Source organism: Perca fluviatilis, chromosome 1 (assembly GCF_010015445.1).
Source record: "Perca fluviatilis chromosome 1, GENO_Pfluv_1.0, whole genome shotgun sequence".
Lineage (NCBI taxonomy): Eukaryota > Metazoa > Chordata > Actinopteri > Perciformes > Percidae > Perca > Perca fluviatilis.
Window position 1 is genome coordinate 34,610,681 of NC_053112.1, and position 19,814 is coordinate 34,630,494.

General features: G+C 40.2%; 1 protein-coding gene across 1 annotated transcript; it reads left to right on the forward strand.

Moving 5' to 3' along the window:
* Positions 1 to 13,026: 13,026 nt before the first annotated feature.
* On the forward strand, positions 13,027 to 15,182 carry sfrp2 (secreted frizzled-related protein 2). The gene is made up of 3 exons (XM_039821858.1): positions 13,027 to 13,948; positions 14,191 to 14,271; positions 14,588 to 15,182. Exons 1-3 carry the CDS (start codon positions 13,447 to 13,449, stop codon positions 14,890 to 14,892), a joined length of 888 nt encoding a protein of 295 aa, XP_039677792.1. The 5' UTR covers positions 13,027 to 13,446; the 3' UTR covers positions 14,893 to 15,182.
* The last annotated feature ends 4,632 nt before the right edge of the window (positions 15,183 to 19,814 follow it).

Genomic DNA, 19,814 nt, shown 5'->3' on the forward strand with positions numbered 1-19,814 from the left:
TTTCCATCAAGAAATAGTTATTCCAGCTTTACAGCTCCAGATAAATAATACACGCAATACGCATGCAAGGACTGTGCAGGCTTTAAAAACATGACTGCACAATACGTAGTTCATGAAGGTCACAATTGAGGTTCCTAAAGCACTGTAGTCTGGATCAACGGAAGTACATTTCCAGGATAATTGCCCGATGTCCCACACAGTGGTCTGTGTGTTGCCCTTCTTAAACTCTCTTCACTTTTGGGAAACTTTGAGCTAGCAAGCTACACGCTGAAAATGGAAAGTTTTGAAGAAAATTTGGATCGTGCAACAAGGCAGGCCTGCTTGGTTGTTTCAGGGAATGACTGTAAAGATTCACAAGGAATATGGTCACGGCATTTGCTATCTAACTGGGACGTTTTGGGACCGATTGGTGGGATTGTTGTGGAGGAAGTAAACACAGCGATACGCTGGTAAGAGCAAATTACGTTTAACCATGTATCCAGCTGATTGAAATAGCTCATGTTACTGTATTGTGTGAACAGTTACCTTTAGTTAATAGCTTATGTGGCGTTTTCTTTTGCGGGGTGCAAAATTTCCACCAAAACAAGTTCCTTCCCGAGACCGTTTTGCAGAGCCACCATCGCTGCGTCCAGACCTTAGCATCGCCCAAGACGATTGTGATTGGTTTAAAGAACTGCAAACAATCCAGAGCGTTTTTTTCTCCTAACCCAGAATGTATGTGTGGTGTAGCCAGACCTTACTCCACAGCGCTGTGGACAAAGGTCTGGCAGTGCAAGACTAAAAACACTATATTAGTTCTGTTGTAAGGTCAGAAATTTGGAGCAAACTAAGTAGTAGAACAATGACTTTATTATTCATTATGCATTATACTGTACATGCACTTCACCAACCCTAAAATCATTTTGAATATTAGGCCATCTGGAGTAACATTGAATACCAGCTTGATTTTATCAGAATATAATGAAGCTTTTAGTTTTAATATTTCTTATAAACAATGGGATATTTTATGCTCCTTTGGCAGAGCAACAGTAAGTTTTTCTTCAACAAAAAAAAATGAGGCAAACAAAGCAGTTTCATCATCTTGACACTGAGCGAGTTTGTCACTTCTTGCTTACCATTACAGTTGTAATAGCAGCCTTAAAGCCCAGACATCATGCATGGAATGGCTTAGAATAAATGTTATATTTAAGCTTGTATACACTGGATGTGTCATCCGATAGGGCATACGTAACTTCTGGCAGCACGAGGCATGGTTGGATGTTTTGGTTGGAACGCTATAGCTCGATATTGTGCCATCACCATCATTTAACCAGAACTGTGAAGCAAAGGTTAGCAGAATATTTAATTAAGCACTACTGTGAAAGATAAGCATGGCCATGTTTACTTTCTGGTCATGTGCCTTGTGGTGCAGCGATGATGCTCTAAACCACTTTCACAGAGCTTCTGTTTCATCCTTCTGTGACAAATACGAGCAGAATGTCAAAAGATTACAGCAGAAGCACTTTTGTTGGAGGTCGTTTTGTTGGATGTTTGAGGTTGGAAAAGCCCTCGTTAAAGGGGAGCCGTCATTTAGTTAATGTGAGGCCGGGTTTTAAGTGTGTGTGTGCTGTGATGTGTCTCCCCAAAGAGTTTAGGGTAAGTCAGGGTCTTTTCCTTCTCTCAGCAGGACTCTGCAGGTTTAATGTGCACTGCCCCGGGGATTGTTCCATCTTCCGTTAGACAGAAACACACACACACACACACACACACACACACACACACACAAGGTAGTGACGCTATTGTAAGTCAATGTTAGTCTCTTCTGGGAGTGTACTGAGGAATAATAAAGGGCTTGGTGATTCCCTCTGACTGCATTAAGGGCGTTTTCCTCTGTTACCACAGTAGGAGAATTTAGCACGTGGGGTTTTAATGTTGCCTTCTTCATATGAAAACAACGGGGAAGTGGTGATGACATGTTTGTGGGTCCATTAGACTAGACTGAACGTTCACAGTTGGCACTGTTACAAAAGCATTCATCTCTGCGGAGGAGCAAATGTCTACTTTTGGAAATAAGCTATGAAGTAAACTTTGCAGTGTAGTAAAATAAGATTTCCAGCCATTGTATGATGGAAAACATGTAGTGTATAAATTTGAAGTACAGAGCACAGTTTGAAATAGTATTGATGAATGCATAGATCAAGAAGTTAAGCTTGGTTGAGGCTGATTAGGTTACTCTATAGCCCAGATTTTCTTTTTGAGTCAAGCATCGGTCTTATTAACAAATGACCGGGCTGAGAGTACAAAATCATAACGTATTCTTGTTCAGCTTTTGGCTTTTTATAGGAAAACTCACTGGAAATGTTTGTCACTTATGTGGTAAGCTTTTTTACTTTTGTTGCACACATCCACATTTGTCATCGTGAATAATAAACAGCTGCCTGTGCTGGTGACAAATGGAAGCAGCGTATTTAGGGATATTTATGCCTGAGGGGTCGAAGCGTTTAGAACATATTAACAGAGAAATGGATTATGCCGGAGAAATGATTTGAGAAGTTCAGGACATTTTTTCATCGGGACACTGGGCTGCCATTGGAATCCCTTGCAACGGCCTTGAATCCAAGCAGCTGGTGTCCTCTGTGAAGGAGCCAGCTGCAAACCTTTCAGAGTATTGGATACGCAAAACTGAGGTGCACTTGAGCAAGGCCCTTAACCCCAACCGCTCCAGTGGAGCTGCTCAGTGGCCAGCAGATCAGACCGTGGTTGTACTGGACAGCTTCCAGGTATGAATGTGTAACTGTGTGAATGTGACACGTCGTCGTTGATAATGAGAAGTTGTTCTCAATCGACTTACCTGGATAAATAAAGGTTAAAAATCGGAGTATTCCTTTAAGATTATCTATGCTATCCAGATTCTCTTGGCACTGCCTGGATTGCATCTGGGATCAGATACATGTTATCCTGTGAGGGTCATCATTACATGTAAGATGATACATGTTATAAAAATATTCTCAAACAATATCCTGTTTCATTTCACAGTATTATCTGTAGCTCAGTAGCTCTGTTTTAGGGTATTATTGAGCCTACATTTATCAAAATGAGGATACATATAAAAAGCACTCTGTACTCTGATACTTGCACTTTGGGTTCTGGCAGGATGTCTATATGAGTACACTATAGATAGTATTTTAATGTGTTTGAGTGTTGAATTTAATTATGGTTTTCCTCATGTCCATGCAGTAACTCCTTCCCTTCTAAACCCTGCTTTTCTGACATGTATAAATGTTGTTGATATCTCAATTTTGTATTGATTTATTGTCTTGCAACAGAAAGTAAAAAAAAAAAAAGACCTGAGTGTGTAGAACATTTTCTGTTCATATTTACTTTTCATGATCACCCAGTAAAACAAGACGAACAATGTGCTATTTTGTCCCTCGGCTCTTATCTAGATCACTGGCATTCCAGAGCAAAATTCCTAGAAAACTATGAAGTGTATATTCTGTGTACTCGTGCATGTGTGTAGATTTTGGCAAGTCAAGGGTATCAGAATAAAATGACTCTTAATTACATTTATGCATTGCAAGTTGAATGGAGTTATCAATCTCACTTGAAGTACACTGGGAGACGCTAAAACATTCAGTGTCAGGGGAAAGAAATCATATCACGTACATCTGGGAAATGAAAAGATTATTATTATTATAGATAGCAACTACAAGTCACATCTTGTTTCATGGTTCAGAGTGGCTGTTTTGAAGTTTAGTGAGCAGAGGTTGTTCAGAGTTTGGGCTGAACTTGGTATAAAGTCTGTTTCTGTTCAGGTTGACACACACACATTTCAGTTATGGCTCCAAACAAAATGTGTCCTTGTTGTGGTGTCACAACTGTGAATGAATACCAAACCTTTATTTACACTTGAGCCCGTGTCTGGTATTCCAGGGGTCACTGTGGGTCACTTGCTAACCCGCTGCCACCGTCGCTAAAATTATGAGGGGTGATTTTTCTTTTTAGTTTTTTTTCTAACCCCAAAATTCCTGTGATGAAGGTATGTGAGATTATATTTCACAACATACGTAAACTGTCAAAAGGCAAATGATCCATGACTTCTGCCCGAGTGGTAATTTGTTCCTGTCACTGAGAACATGTCTTTGTAGGAAGTAAATTCTTGTGAAAACTTGACTTAATGAAAAAAAATGCATGTTTCAAGATCAAATAATTTGTCTATTTCAATTTGCATTTACATACCAATAAACAGCCAACATGACAAATAGAAGAAAATCAAACAAACAATAAATCATCACATTTGAAGTACAAGTAAGTAAGTAAACCAAGTCAAACTCAAGATCCAACAACAGCACAATACTAAAAAAAAAAAAAGCAGTGTTTCAGATTGAAATCCAGGACCCACATTTATCAAACTTCTAAAGCCACGTCCACACGTACCAAAATGATCTTTTTTTCCCCGTCTTCCCTGGTATCGTTTCAATAATATTTGCGTCCAAACGGATCCATTTGTAAATGACTCAACACGCTACTTCATATTCCAGGCCTATAGGTGGCGCTGTTTCTGCTACAGAAATTCACCAAAAAAACGGAAAAGAAGAGGCGGAGCATGCGCATAAAGCTTGCGCGCTGTATACAAACAGACAGTAGAAGAAGAAGAAAGCAAACACAAGAAGAAGACGACGAAAATGGCTAGTGCAAGGAAACCAGAATCGTTTGTGCGGACACAAGCATGTAGTCAGCCATTGTCGTTGTTGTTATGAGACGTCGTCGCGGGATAAGAGGTCGAAGGCTAGAGGTCGAGGGGTGTGGCGATGACATCATAGATTCGCAAGTCCAAACAAAAGACGCAAGGGCGGCTAACGAATTTGTTCACCTTGGGACCAGGTTTCCCAAAAAGTGCGTCTTCAGCATAGACAGTGAAATAAATGGACCAACAGACCCCGTTGCTCTGGACGGAGACCAGTGGAGGATATTAGAAACAGTTTTCCGGTGAGCGCTGAGTGTTTCTGCTCAGCCTCCAACTGAGCTTGAAGACGTGTGAAGATGTGACGTCAGCAACCTGTCTGAATGTTGGAAGTCTTCTGGTAGCTGTGCCAAGAGAAATCTCAATCATTCCCAATCTTACAGAGACAGAGAGCGTAGGTAGGCTATATATAAGGAGATAACATGGGCACAGGCTAATTATTGCTAACTAAAATGCTAGTTAACATTAGTAATTCAACTTAAACAGCTAATGTAAGTCGAAACTGCCTGCGAGCTTCTCCTGTACTATGCGGTAATTCCTCTACTATGCGACAGTAAGTCGCGTGGTTATGACACAATCTTTAGCCTATTTTTACTAAAACGTCTGCTACGGAGCCATAACGTGAGGTACAAGGTAATGGAGCCTTTTATACATTGTCGTGTTTCTTTAGAAATAAACAATGGACAAATAGAGACTTTAAACACTTCAGATGTAAAGTTATTCGCTGTCAAAGTGACGTGGCAGTCAATGGAATGCTAACGGCGGGTGAGTGCTTGTTAGCATCAAAATGGCGCCATAGGAGGTACGCTTGCCAGACGCTCGCTTACCCCCTTGGTCTTCAGGCAGCGCGTTTACAGGATTCGTTTTGACGATCGGCCAAAACGATGCAAAACGTGCGTTTACACCAAAAAGTGTTTCCGTGTGGATGACCCCTAAGAATGCTCTAAAAAGTCATGTTAGAAATAAAAAAGTAATTTAAGTGTAAAGAATAACAAACAGCAACTTACTCCTACTTACAGCAAAGTCTTAAGTAATTTAAGTAATTTACGTGACCATAAAGTTGAATCAGGGGCATGCTCGGAGCAGGAACAATCCATCAAAGACAACGACTTAACCTACATCTGCCGCACATTGTAATTGATTGTAATTTTCATTTTAAAATGTGAATTTTATTTGTGCTAAATCCTCAATATCTCCATTAGCAAGTAATACAGTATGTTAAATAAACAACAATCCAGTCTATTTATAAACTATGAATAGAGATGAAATTCTAGGAAATTGCCTGAAATGGAAACTAAAAGGAAAGCACACTGGAGAACTTAGTATCACATTGACAAACCCAATCAACGCCAGCAGTCATGTTGTTTCCGCCCCAGTTTAATGCAAACAAAGAGAACAAAAACGTCATCTCAAATGTTCAAATCAAAGGCAAAAAAAAACAAAAAAAAACAGCCAATTCTGAATTACACACATTGCTTCAGCTAACATAGGCCTATTAATCATCACAATCAATAATCTATTTTAAAATCAGTCTAAAACATGTCTCAGAAGGTGATCGCCTCTATTTCTGTGCTGCAGTTATTTAGGAGTTACTCTTAACTGAATGTAATTAGGTTTTATTCTTTAGGTGAGTAGGGGTAAAAGTGAAAAGAAATGACTTGTATCTTTCTCTATAAAACTTCGCTTTTAGCAGTTATAAATGAATGCGAGACTGCAGGACAGAACTTGACTATAAACCTCCTTGAAAGAGCAGGAAACTCCCCTGACTGAAGATAAATATATCTTTTAAATTGCTTAAACCGTCTTCAGATTTTCATTCATAAAAGATTCAGTAAAAGCTCATGCGCTCATTAAGCAGAGAACGGGAACATCCCTTTTGTGAGGACCGTGTGAAGGTGGCGAGCGGAAGGACTAGTTAGTGCCCTTCTCCGTATGGGGTGGAGATCAGGTACGGGTCATTCAGAAAACACTTCTCTGACGGCAGAGATTCTGGCACTTTGGTCTAAGTTGTAAAATGTCCCCCGAGAGCCCTTCACAGTGTGAGTCTTCCAGCTTCAGTATTGGTCAGGGGTCAAAGAGCAGGGCCCTACAGAAGGATCTGCTTGTCACCCTGATCCATGGACATCCTGCGAGCATAAACCTGCCCGGCTCTCTGCTGTCTTTTATGATACCATGACACAGTTTTTGGATCCTGTAACACAAATCTGGCTGGACTTTTGACGAGCCTTGAAGCACTCCGATTGTTCCCAATACTAATTACATCCGTCCGTACGGTGATCATCACAAGCCATTAGAGCAGTTAGCTCTGCATTTTGGGAGACTTTCTTGCCGAGAGTTAAATGAGAACATTGATACCACTCTCGTAAAGTTATGTTTCGTTTGTTTAATCTGTTTGTTTAGAATCTTCCTAAATTCTTGTCACAGTTAGGAAGTCTTTCTTTGTATAAATTAAAGGTGCTCTAAGCGATGGCGGGAGACGTTATTCTTGTTGACGTTCAAAGTATTTTCAAACAAAACGAGACTAGCTCGCCCCTCCCTCCCTCCTCATCCCGTCCCCTCCCCCTCTCTTCCGTGCTTCAGCGAACTAACCCTCCCCCCCAACCCCCACCCCAAATCCTTCTTGACAGTTATTGGCTGGAACGCTGGAACACGGTTTGTTATGTTTCATGGTGCAGGTTGGCCACTTTGTTTTCGTTGCCGTTTGTGGAGCCTGGGCTGTCTACCGAGACCGCGTTTTTTTACAGTGTTCAGGGGACAGGCAGCTCGCGGAGAGTGAGGAATGTGACAAAAAAATTTTAAAAAAACGCGTGACATTGCTTAGAGCACCTTTAAACAAACGAGATATAACATATTGATTAATTTATAGTCTGGATCAACGGAAGTACATTGTCAGGATAAAGCCTGACATCCAACGCAGGACGTCCCTCACCTTCCGCTCTCTGTGCGTTGCCCTTCTTAAAACCCCTTCGCTTCGGGAAACGATAACAAACTTCGAGCTAGCAAGCTACACTTTGTTGATTGTTAAGATTTACAAGGAATATGTTTACAGCATTTACTATCTAACTGGGATGTTTTGGAGAGAGGATTGCTGTGGACGATACACTAGTAAGAGAAAATAACGTTTAATCATTTATCCAGCTAATTGAAATAGCTCACGGTACTGTATTGTGTGAACAGTTAACTTCAGTTAATATTTTATGTGGCGTTTTCTTTTACGGGGTGCAAATGTTCCACCAAAACGACCAAAGGCTCCTTTCCCGAGACTGTTTTGCGGAGCCACCGTCGCTGCGTCCGGACCTTAGCGCCGCTGCCGACTGTGATTGGTTTAAAGAAATGCAAACAACCCAGAGTTTTTTTTTACTCCTCTCCCCAGCGCTGTGATGCTGTAGGTCTGGCAATGCGAGACTAATTCATGAATGAGTGAGCTTTAGACGTGCTGACAGGCGGATGTTGTTATCTTTGGACAGAGCCAGGCTAGCTGTTTCCCCATTTTTAGTCTTTATACTAAGCTAAGCTAATGGCTGTTGGTTAATACTTATACTCCTACAGACATGAGAGTGGGAATCTGAATCTTTTCATCTAACTCTTTGCAAAAATGCAGTAAGCAAGTAAGCATACAGTACCAGTAAAAAGTTTGGACACAATTTCCCATTCAAGTGAATAAAAAACTTTTGACTGGTACTGTATGTCAAATTATTGCTTTCCATGACTCGTAAATGTCTGTTTAATTAACATGAAATATTTCTAACATTACATTTCAATACTTTAATAACAGAAAATACAAATAATCTTGTGCCCTCTCCACATATTTGTACAGTGCACACAACTCTTAATATGCATGTGGTTATCCCAAAGACTGGTAGAGTGGTCTACGTGTCCCACAGCTGCTCGGAAACCCCATCCTGAGTCAATTAGACCTGTACAATAGGAACATCAATTACGCCAAGCAGGCACAATCTATATGACTCTGGAGCTCTAATGAGATTAATTCTCCTTGGATGGGATACATTCTTTCCCAAATGTCAATGTAGAAGGAGTGATTGAAGTTAACAAGCTCATTAGTGCACTTCAAGACAATGTTCAGAGCTGAATGGTTGATTCTCAGTTGGCAGTCAAGGGGCCGTTGAAAAGGAAAGAGTGTGGATCTTTTTTATTCTGTGCTACTAAATAACCCCTTATCTTATCAGGCAAGTTATCAGATAACACAATTTTTGTAAATGTGTATATCGTCGTTACGAAGTCCAAACAAAGTAGTAAAATACCAAGCGTCTGCCGTACACTCGAGAGATTTCAGACCAATAAAGTTATACTGTAAAGTATATTTTTTTCCTTTTAAAGGATACAAGGCTGGCATTATTCCACATTTTCCATATGCAACAAATCCCGTCAGAAACCAACATTATATTAGTCGGTCTCTCAATAATCTCCAGCTTCCCCAGCCCATCTATGGCCCGAAGCCCATTTGTTCCTACTGAAGACATAAATCTTTAAAAAGGTAGTTTCATTTTTTAAAAGAGCCTCAGTCATTTCCTGAAGCAGCTGACATGTTTAGTCAACATTACTCAAACAGGAGTAAATAGTGCATTTCTTGGGGACAATTTAAATCTGCAGATTAATGCACATTTGGGGCACTAGCGTGTATTTTCAGCAGCAGGATGGTGTATGTGTGATTGATTAAAAAATAAACTACAGTGTCCATATTCATGGCAATAAAGGAAAATTTTTCCCAGCAACATTGTGGTTATAATAGTTTTTGGCCCACGATAGAGGTCTACATTATGACACCTCGGAATAGGCTTACACAGACAATACTTGTTAGAAGGATCACTTCATTGTTGGTTTTGGTCTTTTCATGGGATTTTTTTGGGACAATAAGAAAAATATAGAATATCACCAGACCTATCTTATAATATGTTCCGATCAGATGTAATTTTGTCCAAATCAGGAGCTGGGTAGCCTGGCTGTATAATAATGGGACCTATGAGGAATCTGCTAACAAACAGGACTTTTCCAAAACGGGGTTGCTTTGGTTTACACTATGGCGGTCCTGATGCCTTTGATGCTCCTCACACTGAGAGACGAGTCTTCACGAACATTCAATAAATTGATTCCTCAAACATTTCCACCGGGGCTTTCTTTTGAACCTGCACCATACATTCTGTGATTGTTTTTGACAGTATCAAGCCCTCTATTCTTTTTCTATTCTCTAAAGGGTGGATGGAGGTGGAGGGGAAAGAGAAAGAACGAAGGGTTACTGGGCTACAGATGGACCACTAGGTCCGACAAGCTGCGTCTCATATTCACACAGAGTTGTAATGAAAACCCGCTGGGGTGACTTTAAGCGCAGGCCTAGGATCAGCTTACCTCTATCCCGAGCCTCTGACCTTAACAGTCTGTGAAACAGTATTGTTATCTGTGTTGGAGGAATAAAGCCTTGTGCTTGGTAAGATTTGATCTTAGTTGAAGTCCATTTATCCCCTTTTGGAGCCTTTTGCTTTTTGTCATTTTAAAAGGCGAGTTCAAGTATCCGGGATGTATTACTTTGACTACTTTACCACATGTTTTGTGTATATATATCTGATGTTGGGACAGCGAGAGTTCAAGAGGATTTCGCGCAGCATTCGCAAGCTGCAGTGCTAGGAAGGGAAAAACAAAAACTGCATGTGTCACTGTTGAAGAAAAGGTTTAGTTGAGCTTTTTTCCAATTATCCCGTTTCACTTGTCACACATGCTGCAATTATAGACATATCAACACATGTCCCGTAAAAGAGTTTGCATACACAGCCCAAGAGTGCATCCGGAGTGTTTCCAGCTGATAACATTTAGTCGCCCGAGAAAGGTTAGCGTGTGACCTGCCACACCACAGGTACAGTTTAGCCAGCTGACCTGCTGCTCAGCTAAAGGGAGTCCAGTTGCAGGTTAATGGGGGATGCTCGCCCTTAAATGGCCATATAAGTGTTCCTACAGAGACCTGAATAGAAATAACACACTTTGAAGGAGAGGGGATAGGAGGGGGAGAGTTGCCCTATAAAAACAGGTTAAACCTTTGACACAGACAAGTTAGGTCCCTGCTCTTCAGACCAACTTTGGCTCTACATTAAAAAACACAACCCTCTCATTCATTTGAATGAGTCTGGTGCTGCAAGCGGGGGTGCCAACGCAGAAGGCTACGGCAAAAAAAAATAAAAAAATTGCAGGGTCATCTGGCAACATGACATCATCCAGCAAGGCGATGTGGTGGCTAATCGAATGCATGGATCTGTTACTCAAACTTCCTGGATCGTATTTCATGTCTCGCTGGTACCTGGAGCAACATGCAACCCCCTACCCCCACCCCACCAATGCAGCCCCTTGTTTTCTCTCTGAATGCCAGCTCAATCCTGATAGGCTTGGGAGACATTTTTTTTTCTCTTTAAAAGGAACAATAACCTGTATTTTTTGTAATGATATAATAACACAGGACCTAATCCCTGTGTGTAATGTGAAAGGTGTCACACATAGTGATGAGTCCACACAAATGATCAGCCAACTCTTCAGTTCCCGCAGCTCTACTGTTATGGTTCACTCGTTCTCAGCTGTTTTCAGCGAAAAAGCCCCCCAAAAACCCCACTGTGCACTATACTGCTCGGCACCAAACAGACAGACACAGTTAGTGACGAGCCAGTGAAGATAGTAGAGCAGATATTTTTGTCAGGAGTTGGTGGAGACCAAAAACGGAGCAAACCGTTTTTAATTGAAACCCCTTTTTCTTAAAGAAACAGTCCCAGTGGAAAGTGTTCATAGCATGCTCTGTGGATCACCCGACTGTAACAACAACACTGTTTCTAGACAGAGATGTTGAGAACTTTTTCAATGTCATTTCTCAAAGCTTTGAGCATCTCGTATTAAATTCTATTCACCTCCAACTTAATCCTGTACCGTGGTAGTAGCAGAAATTTCAGGGACATATAACATCTTACAAATAAAGCCCAAACTGTCCGCAACTTCAGGTAAGTGACAAAACATGTTTTCTTAGAAAGAGTATTCAAAGTCTTACTGTAAAGAGGTATCGCTGTAGCCTGCAGCTGTAGCAGTTACATCGCTTTGCTCTCATGTACAGTAACCAGTTTCTGGAAGTGAGCAATATATATATTTACGATAAATGTCACGAGACAATAAGGTGGATTCATGAGTCAGGGTGATGCATTTAATTTAATTCAGACTCCTTTGTTAAGGAGTCGGGAAACACTTACTGTCTACAGTAGCAAAACAATCAAACACCTCATTTAAGGGTGGAGCACTTTATTCATAAAACATATTTACACATGCCACATTCAAAAAATCTGGGTGTTTTTTTGTTTTTTTTTATTCGCTCGGGCTTGTTTTCGTACGGAAAGAAAAAGAAGCGGCACCTCTTTCCAAAATATTGTCTTTGTTCAGTTCTGCTAAAAAAGAAATTGGCACAACTAGAGCTATAAACTTTAATGACAGGTTAAATTCAGAGAAAATATACTACAACAGTGTGTTTTCTATTCAAATACTTTTTCCCACTACTAAAAACAAGTGACTCATGAGCTTTTTGAATGATTGAATGAGCTGCTGAGGAGCTTCTGAGAGACTGGATTGTGACACCACTAGGGATCAACATGTGGTACTTTGCACACTAGATGAGTTTTAGAGTAGTTTGATGCTCATTGATGCAATATGCTTCTGAGGCTTCAGCTTCACACATGGTAGGCCTATTTAATTGACCTCCATTGCATTTGGGTGTATTGGGGTAGCTACAGACATCTCAATGGCACAAATCTTTAAATATCTGAATATCTAGAAACCACAAAGCGGTAAGTGGGAAAATATGTCTCTGTAATTTGGGTGAACTGACCCTTTTAGCTCGAAATTCCACAAGATCACACGCGAGATTTTAAGCGTTCACTCACTGCTGAGCAAGAGGAGGGTCAAGCCTGAGAAGAACCACACGGCTGTCTGCAGACCAGACTGTAGCTCAAGGGGGTCTGAGAGCGCATAGGAGCCAGGGCTGCAGTGCAAGGAGCAGGCAGATTTGGTTTCACCCCTGGGTGTGCTGAGCCGAGTGGAGGTCTGCTTCTCACACCATGGGCAAACAATATATCACCATGTGGTATGAACCTGCAGACCTGCCCGGAGGATTTCACCACTAAACTCCTAATGATGGAAAATTAACGCTCCACTGAGCTGAGCTAAATGCACCCACTGCCAGCATTCCCAAACTTTTTACAGCATGGGTATAAATTTTTTTTTTAAAAAGCAAGTTAAGGGATCACTCGGGATATATTGCTGTTGATTTGGGCGTAATGAGGGAAAACCTGTCAGACACGTTTTTTATGATTTCCATGAATGGCAGGAGATGAAATAGAGGGGGGAAGTGTTAAGCAAACGACTGGTGATAAAATACTATGAGCTATAATTAGAAATCAAAAATACCTGTAAGACCCAGAGGAGGAACAAGTGAGTATTTGATTTCCTTTGGAGTGAAGGGACACATTTGTCCACAAAGTTCACCTGATATGAGGAAACCAAGTGCTGAATGGAGAGAAGGTTCTTTACGCGCAGCATACACAGACTCCTCCCAGACTAGCCTGGAAGAAAACCTCTTGTTAGAGTAGGAGCTGGCCACTGACACAGACTCCATCCGCGCTGACTGATGCTCAACAACCCCTGATTGCGCATTTATATCTTGCAGGTATTTTGTTTTACGCGCATGCAAAATGAAGGCTTTTATTTCCACAGTGACAGTGTTGTGGCTGATAACAATACCCTGCATGGAAGCTATCCACGGATTGTACAACTTCGGCCAGCATGAATTACTCTACAAAAAGAACAACTGCAAGCCGATTCCTGCAAACCTCCTCCTGTGCCACGACATAGAGTACACAGAGATGCGCCTCCCGAACCTGCTCGGACACGAAACCATGAATGAAGTTCTGCAGCAAGCCTCGTCTTGGATCCCGCTGGTTCAGAAGCAATGTCACCCCGACACAAGAAAGTTCCTGTGCTCCCTTTTCGCTCCCGTCTGTCTGGACGATTTGGACGAGCCCATACAGCCGTGCAGGTCTCTGTGCGAGAACGTCAGGAACGGCTGCGCGCCCGTGATGTCCGCGTTTGGCTTCCCTTGGCCAAAGATGTTGGACTGCGACCGTTTCCCACTCGACAACGACCTGTGCATACCGCCTGCAGGCATCGACAGCTTCGTGCCAGTCACCAAAGAAGGTAAGGTTTTGTAGAAGTGTATTTCAGAAGCAAATTTGCCATTCCCAAAATATTGAAAAATGCCAAATATAGATGCCAGATCTACTTAGTGGCGCATACATATTAATAGATCATCTGTCCATTTATTGCGCCAGAATCCACTGTGCTCACATCTGGATGTGTGAGTCCCCTCTGCTACTACTCATTTTCTGTAGAATTATAGCATATTGTGTCATTTTTACCTAATCTAATTGGTCTTTCAGTGCCCAGAGTGTGCGATGCTTGCAGGGAAACGGATGAAAATGACAACGAAATAGTTGACAACCTGTGTAAGAATGACTTTGGTAAGTATAGTCCAGTCACCTATTATTATTATTATTATGATTATTATTATTATTATTAGAGCAGTAGTTCCCAAAGTGGAGATCAGGGGCCCCAAGTTGAATTCACTGTTGAATGTGTTTCTTTCACTCGAAGATGCAGAGAAAGAATGTGTATTGTGACCATTTCCCTCCTCACTTTTTTTTATCCCCTATTGCATGCATTTTAGCACTACACTTCTATAGAAATATATAAGCATTCTCATGAGGCTCAAAGGGATGCTCTCTATATAGTTTTTGTGAAAACAAATCCCTTATTTTCTCTCCCGTCTGTACCAAGCTCTAAAGATCAAAGTTAAGGAGATCTCCTACATCAACGGTGACACCAAGATCGTGCCGGAGAACAAGAGCAAGACCATTTACAAGCTGAACGGCGTGACTGAGCGTGAGCTGAGGAAGACGGAGCTGTGGCTGAAGGACGGCCTGCAGTGCATCTGTGAGGAGATGAACGACATCCACGCTGCCTACCTGGTCATGGGCCAGAAGATGGACGGCCATCTGGTCATCACCTCGCTGAAGCGCTGGCAGAAGGGACAGCGAGAGTTCAAGAGGATTTCCCGCAGCATTCGCAAGCTGCAGTGCTAGGAAGGGGGGACGCGAAACAAAAAAAAACTGCATGTGTCACTGTTGAAGAAAAAGTTTAGTTGAGCTCTTTCCAATGATCCCCTTGCAGTTGTCACACAGGTTTGCTATTATAGTTCCTAGATTCCCCTCTAGATTCCAGCTAAGATGTTTCTCCTTGGCCTCAGACAACACACCACTTCCTGTGTTTTACATTGGTTTGTAGTTATAAATGCCCAATATCTTAAAGGGATACGCCACCGTTTGTTGAAATAGGGCTTATCACGGTCTCCCCTAGCTGTAGATAGGTGGGCCAACGCATTTTATGTGCACGCATCGTTTTAGTCCGGTGCAACACCGGCAGCGCCGCCGCTAGTTAGCTTAGCGTAGTGAATGGAATCCTATGTTGCCGGTTAGCATGTTGTGAGTAAAAGTGAGCCAACAAAAGACAACAAAACAACCTAATTACTTACACTGAGACAAAAAATGCATTGGCCCACCTATCTACAGCCAGGGTAAACCGTGATAATCCCTATTTCAACAAACAGTGGCGTATTCCTTTAAAAGAAAAAACTCTACAATTATAATTCTCATACATTTTCATGTTGTGAAGGGTGACACATAGGCCCCAAATACACTCAAATTCGTCAGTAAGGCCAGACTATTCTTACAAAAAAACTTGGCTTTCAGTGGCTAAATCACACAGGTTAGCCATGTCTTCTGAGCAGAGCACACGTATATCTAGTACAGACAGTAGTAAGTAAGTATGGGGGACAAGTCCTTTAAATTGTAGTAATGTGAGATTTTGTGAAGTTCATTGACTCCAATTCATTTTGCACTTAGTGAGTAGTGGGTGCCCCCTAAAGGCCAGTATTAAAGGGATGCGTCTCTTCCTGGGCAGCTGTCTTTGTTGTCAGCTCATTAATTGCACTCAGCTGGTGTCCAAGGTGTAAAGGAATCACTAATGACATGGTTAGAGTGAAAACTAGCACAGCTTTGACTACAGGCTTAAAAATAATTGACTCTGAAAAAAAACAATCTAAAACAATCCTTGGCAGATGTGGCTTACTGTTAAATCTTTTGATGGGGGGGTGAGTTTAAGACCTTTTTTTTCTTTTCTCTTCTGGTATTCCCTGGGATCTGCGTTATAACCTACAAATTAAACTGAAAGAAATGTTGTGGGGCATTCCTCAAGCAAGATTAAGTCATCATCAGTTGTTTGTTTATTATTCCAAACTCCTAGAAGGAACAAATTACATCACAAGGGTCAAAGGCCTTAGCTGCTGAACTGACTAAAGTAACTCAAGTTAAATTTAAAAAAAAAGAGCTTCCAAAATAAGGTATTTGCATCTTTGCTCTCATAGTTCTACAGACAACAATTAACTGATTCATATGGTGTGTTGCATGTTGAGTGAAGCTGTGATCCCTGTGTGCTTAGTGTGATGTTCAAAGACAGTTAGTGTTTTTTTATTCCTACTGTTTTCTCAAGCAAAAATGAGAAATAGCTGGCTATATTCTCTTCCTGTTCAACATTTTAATACTCTTAAGTAATATGTTTGTACTTGAGCCACCGCATACCTTTTTTTTTTTTTTTACCACAATATGATAAAACAAATATTTTTCTACTCCAGACTTTCATATTTCATTTAAACTTTTAACTTTGGTTTGCATCTTCATTCTGTTTGAGTGACACAAGTTGGTTTTTAGGTTAAAAATTCAAAAAAAATATTATTATTATTATTATTATTAAAGGATGAATATCTGAGTTTTGGTTGGTAGTGTTGATTTGATGAGCAGTAACTTGTTAGGCGCAAATAATCAAGTGTGTGTGTGTGTGTGTGTGTGCAATGTAAAGTATTTTTGAAAGTATTACTGTGTAAATATCAAATACTGCCTTTTTATTCTTTTATAAAGTTTTCAGCGATTAAAAGCTGCCAACGACATGTTTTGAAATGATTCATTTTATTGTTGTGTTTGGTAGGAAATAATGTAGTCACGAATAAAAGAGGAATAAAAAAATATATATATTTTTAAGGCCAACGTTTTAAGATGAAAATAAACCTACAGTATGCATTATTAATGTAACATCGCCATCTAGTGGAATTGAATGGTATAATCTGGTCATGATCATTAGATGCATTTGGTGGGGATGTTTTTACAACACTGTATTTACAATTTTTTTTCCTAATGATGTATACCTTTTAAAAAAAAAATAAAAAAAATAAAAAAAATAAAAAATACCATAACATATAGGCTTATAATGCTAAATAAAGCTTGGTCTGTAAGCATAGTGCCAGTTAAATGACATTCACATGTTGAATGCTTTTCCTGCTTGCCTGTTGTACATATGTTGTTGAGAAACACGTGGCACTTATGATGTCATGTTCCTGATGCCCATTTGGTTTTCACTACTTTGATAACCGTGAGAAGTTATTGTAGGCTACCGTTCACAAAGTGTGGGTCTGAATAAGGCCCAAGGCTTTTAAAATAGTCCTACATGTAATTTTTTTAAGAGAAAAGATACCAAATGGCACGCTTATTGGTTTTGCCCATAAACTTTGGAAACGTTTACTCCTTTCTTCAAGATCATCCAATTTATGTATTTGCTATTTTATGCTATTGGTTTGATTCTGTTCTTTGTGGGGGTTTTTATGCTGCTATTGCTGCCTGCATTTTATGCGTCTTCTTTCTTTTGGGAACTTTGTGAGCAAGTGCCATATAATATTGTTATTTGCCTTGACCTAATCCCAAAAAGGCGCCCTATAGCTTCCCATAATGACAAATTTGAAAACATTAAACTCAAGACTTTTTTTGAAAACGTTTAATTTCTTGGTCCATAAAATGTAAGAAAATTGTAAAATGTCCCATCAGTTTCCCCAAATTAAAGTAAAACTGATGATTTTGTGTAACCAAACATTCCAAAGCTCAAACATAAATAATACAATAAATTGATATATAAATTATGAGAGATGCAGCAAATTTTCACATTTGAGAAGCTGGAACGAACATTTTTTTTACGTTTGACTTAGGATTTGATTATCATAAGGGATGATTAATATTCTGCATCAACGAGTTAATCAACTAATTGTGTCAGGACTATAACTATTATATATTATAACTATTTTACAGGTCTACCCGTCAACCTGTGTTAAGAGGTGATGCAGTAAAATGTGTCCCACTAGTTTCAGTTGGAGTCATCCAGGTATTGTAATACCTGGATCAGCACTTTCAACTGTTGTTTTAAATGTGCTTTATGAACACATTTGGATTGGATGACTAACATTATACCAACAGGTCGAAAATATATTACCCGCTGACCGCAGAGGGTCGAGTCTTTTGCCACTCATCCAAAAGGCTTAATGAGTGGTGGGGAGTCCCAGGCATTTCCACCTCTCTGGGTCATCACACTGCTGTATCACATTAGCTGAGTTTATTGGAGCAGCATGATCAAGGTGTGACTTTATGTGAAACCGAAAACGGGAGTGTCAGGATGGCATCTCAAATATTCAGGCTACCTATATTCAGAGTATCTACTGAGGGGACTTCACACTGAGGCACATCACTGGCTTCTGAATTGCACTGAAAGTGAATGGTAACTGGAAGCCAAAAAAACCCAAAACTTTCTTAACATTGTGTTGTTTTCCATTGGACCGTGCACTTGTCAACGGTTTTTTTCTAGGCACTTTAAAAAAAAAAAAATTTCTCCATTTTACACTTCTTTTCACCACCATGTACACCAGTCAAAAGTTTGGGGTCATTTAGAAATGTCCATTGCACTCCATTACAGACAGAATACCAGCTGAGATCAGTTGCATTGTTTCTTTTAACCACGCAGTTCAGTATTAATTATACATTTACATAATAATGGAAACATGTTCCAATGTTTTCTTGTTTCATAGTGCCTTTTAAAATGATATCAGATTATTAAACAGAATGTGCCTTTGGAACATATGAATGGCTGCTGATAATGGGTAATGTAAATATTGCATTAAAGATCAGCAACTTCTTTCTACAACAGTCGAGAACCCTTTTGCAATTATGTAAGAACATAATGTAATCTGAGAACTGCTGCCCTGATTAAAAAAACAAACAATGCAACTGATCTCAGCTGGTATTCTGTCTGTAATGGAGTGCAATGGAAATTTCTAAGTGACCCCAAACTTTTGACCGGTAGTGTACGAACACCACTAACACCAACTCATTACTATTTTTACAATTTTTTTTTTTTTTGATTTCATGGTCAATAAACCTCATTTATTAAGGAAATGATACATAATCCTTGAGTTTAAAAAAAAGAAGCTGAAATTATGTATTATTTAGACTAATATTAAAGGAAGGACAATCGCAGAAAGGTCGACGTTCAGTCAGGATTCTGTTTCGAAACATTCAAAATTCAATGGAAGTAGAGATCCGATCTTCTGTTGTGGCCTACTTGTGAAGTGCGTTGTGTGGAATCATCCCTCTGTGTTATTTTTTGGGTAATCAAAATGAGGTCGTTAAAAGGAGACCCATATTTCTGATATAGACATTTAGAGAACAACACAAGGGTTAAAATCTCACCCCGACACCTTCCCACGTTTTTACACACTTCACACCTTGATTCATGTGAGTCTGACAGCTGTCACATGACTGACACATGTGACCTTATGTGTGACTGACTCAGAAATACCTGGGACTCCCCACCGGCCAACTGACTGGCCTCTTAAATAAATGTCTAAAGGGCTTTTAACGCTACACCTACAGTCTAGACCGTTGTTTCATTTTGACCTGATGATGATTAGAAGTACAGTGTTTGTTCATTTAATCAGGGTCCAACCATGAAGGGAATGGGAGTTTTGATCATGTAATAATATGTGTATGAATTATTATAAGCATTGTGTGGGATACCACTGCAAAGGTCTGTACATATCAAATAAATATATCCTGAATTCAAAGCCTAGCCCAGC

Coding starts and splice junctions, on each gene's coding strand:
- sfrp2 (XM_039821858.1), top strand. CDS start 13,447: ATGAAGGCTTTTATTTCCACAGTGACAGTGTTGTGGCTGATAACAATA. Junction 13,949..14,190: donor CGTGCCAGTCACCAAAGAAG/GTAAGGTTTTGT, acceptor TTGGTCTTTCAG/TGCCCAGAGTGTGCGATGCT. Junction 14,272..14,587: donor CCTGTGTAAGAATGACTTTG/GTAAGTATAGTC, acceptor GTCTGTACCAAG/CTCTAAAGATCAAAGTTAAG.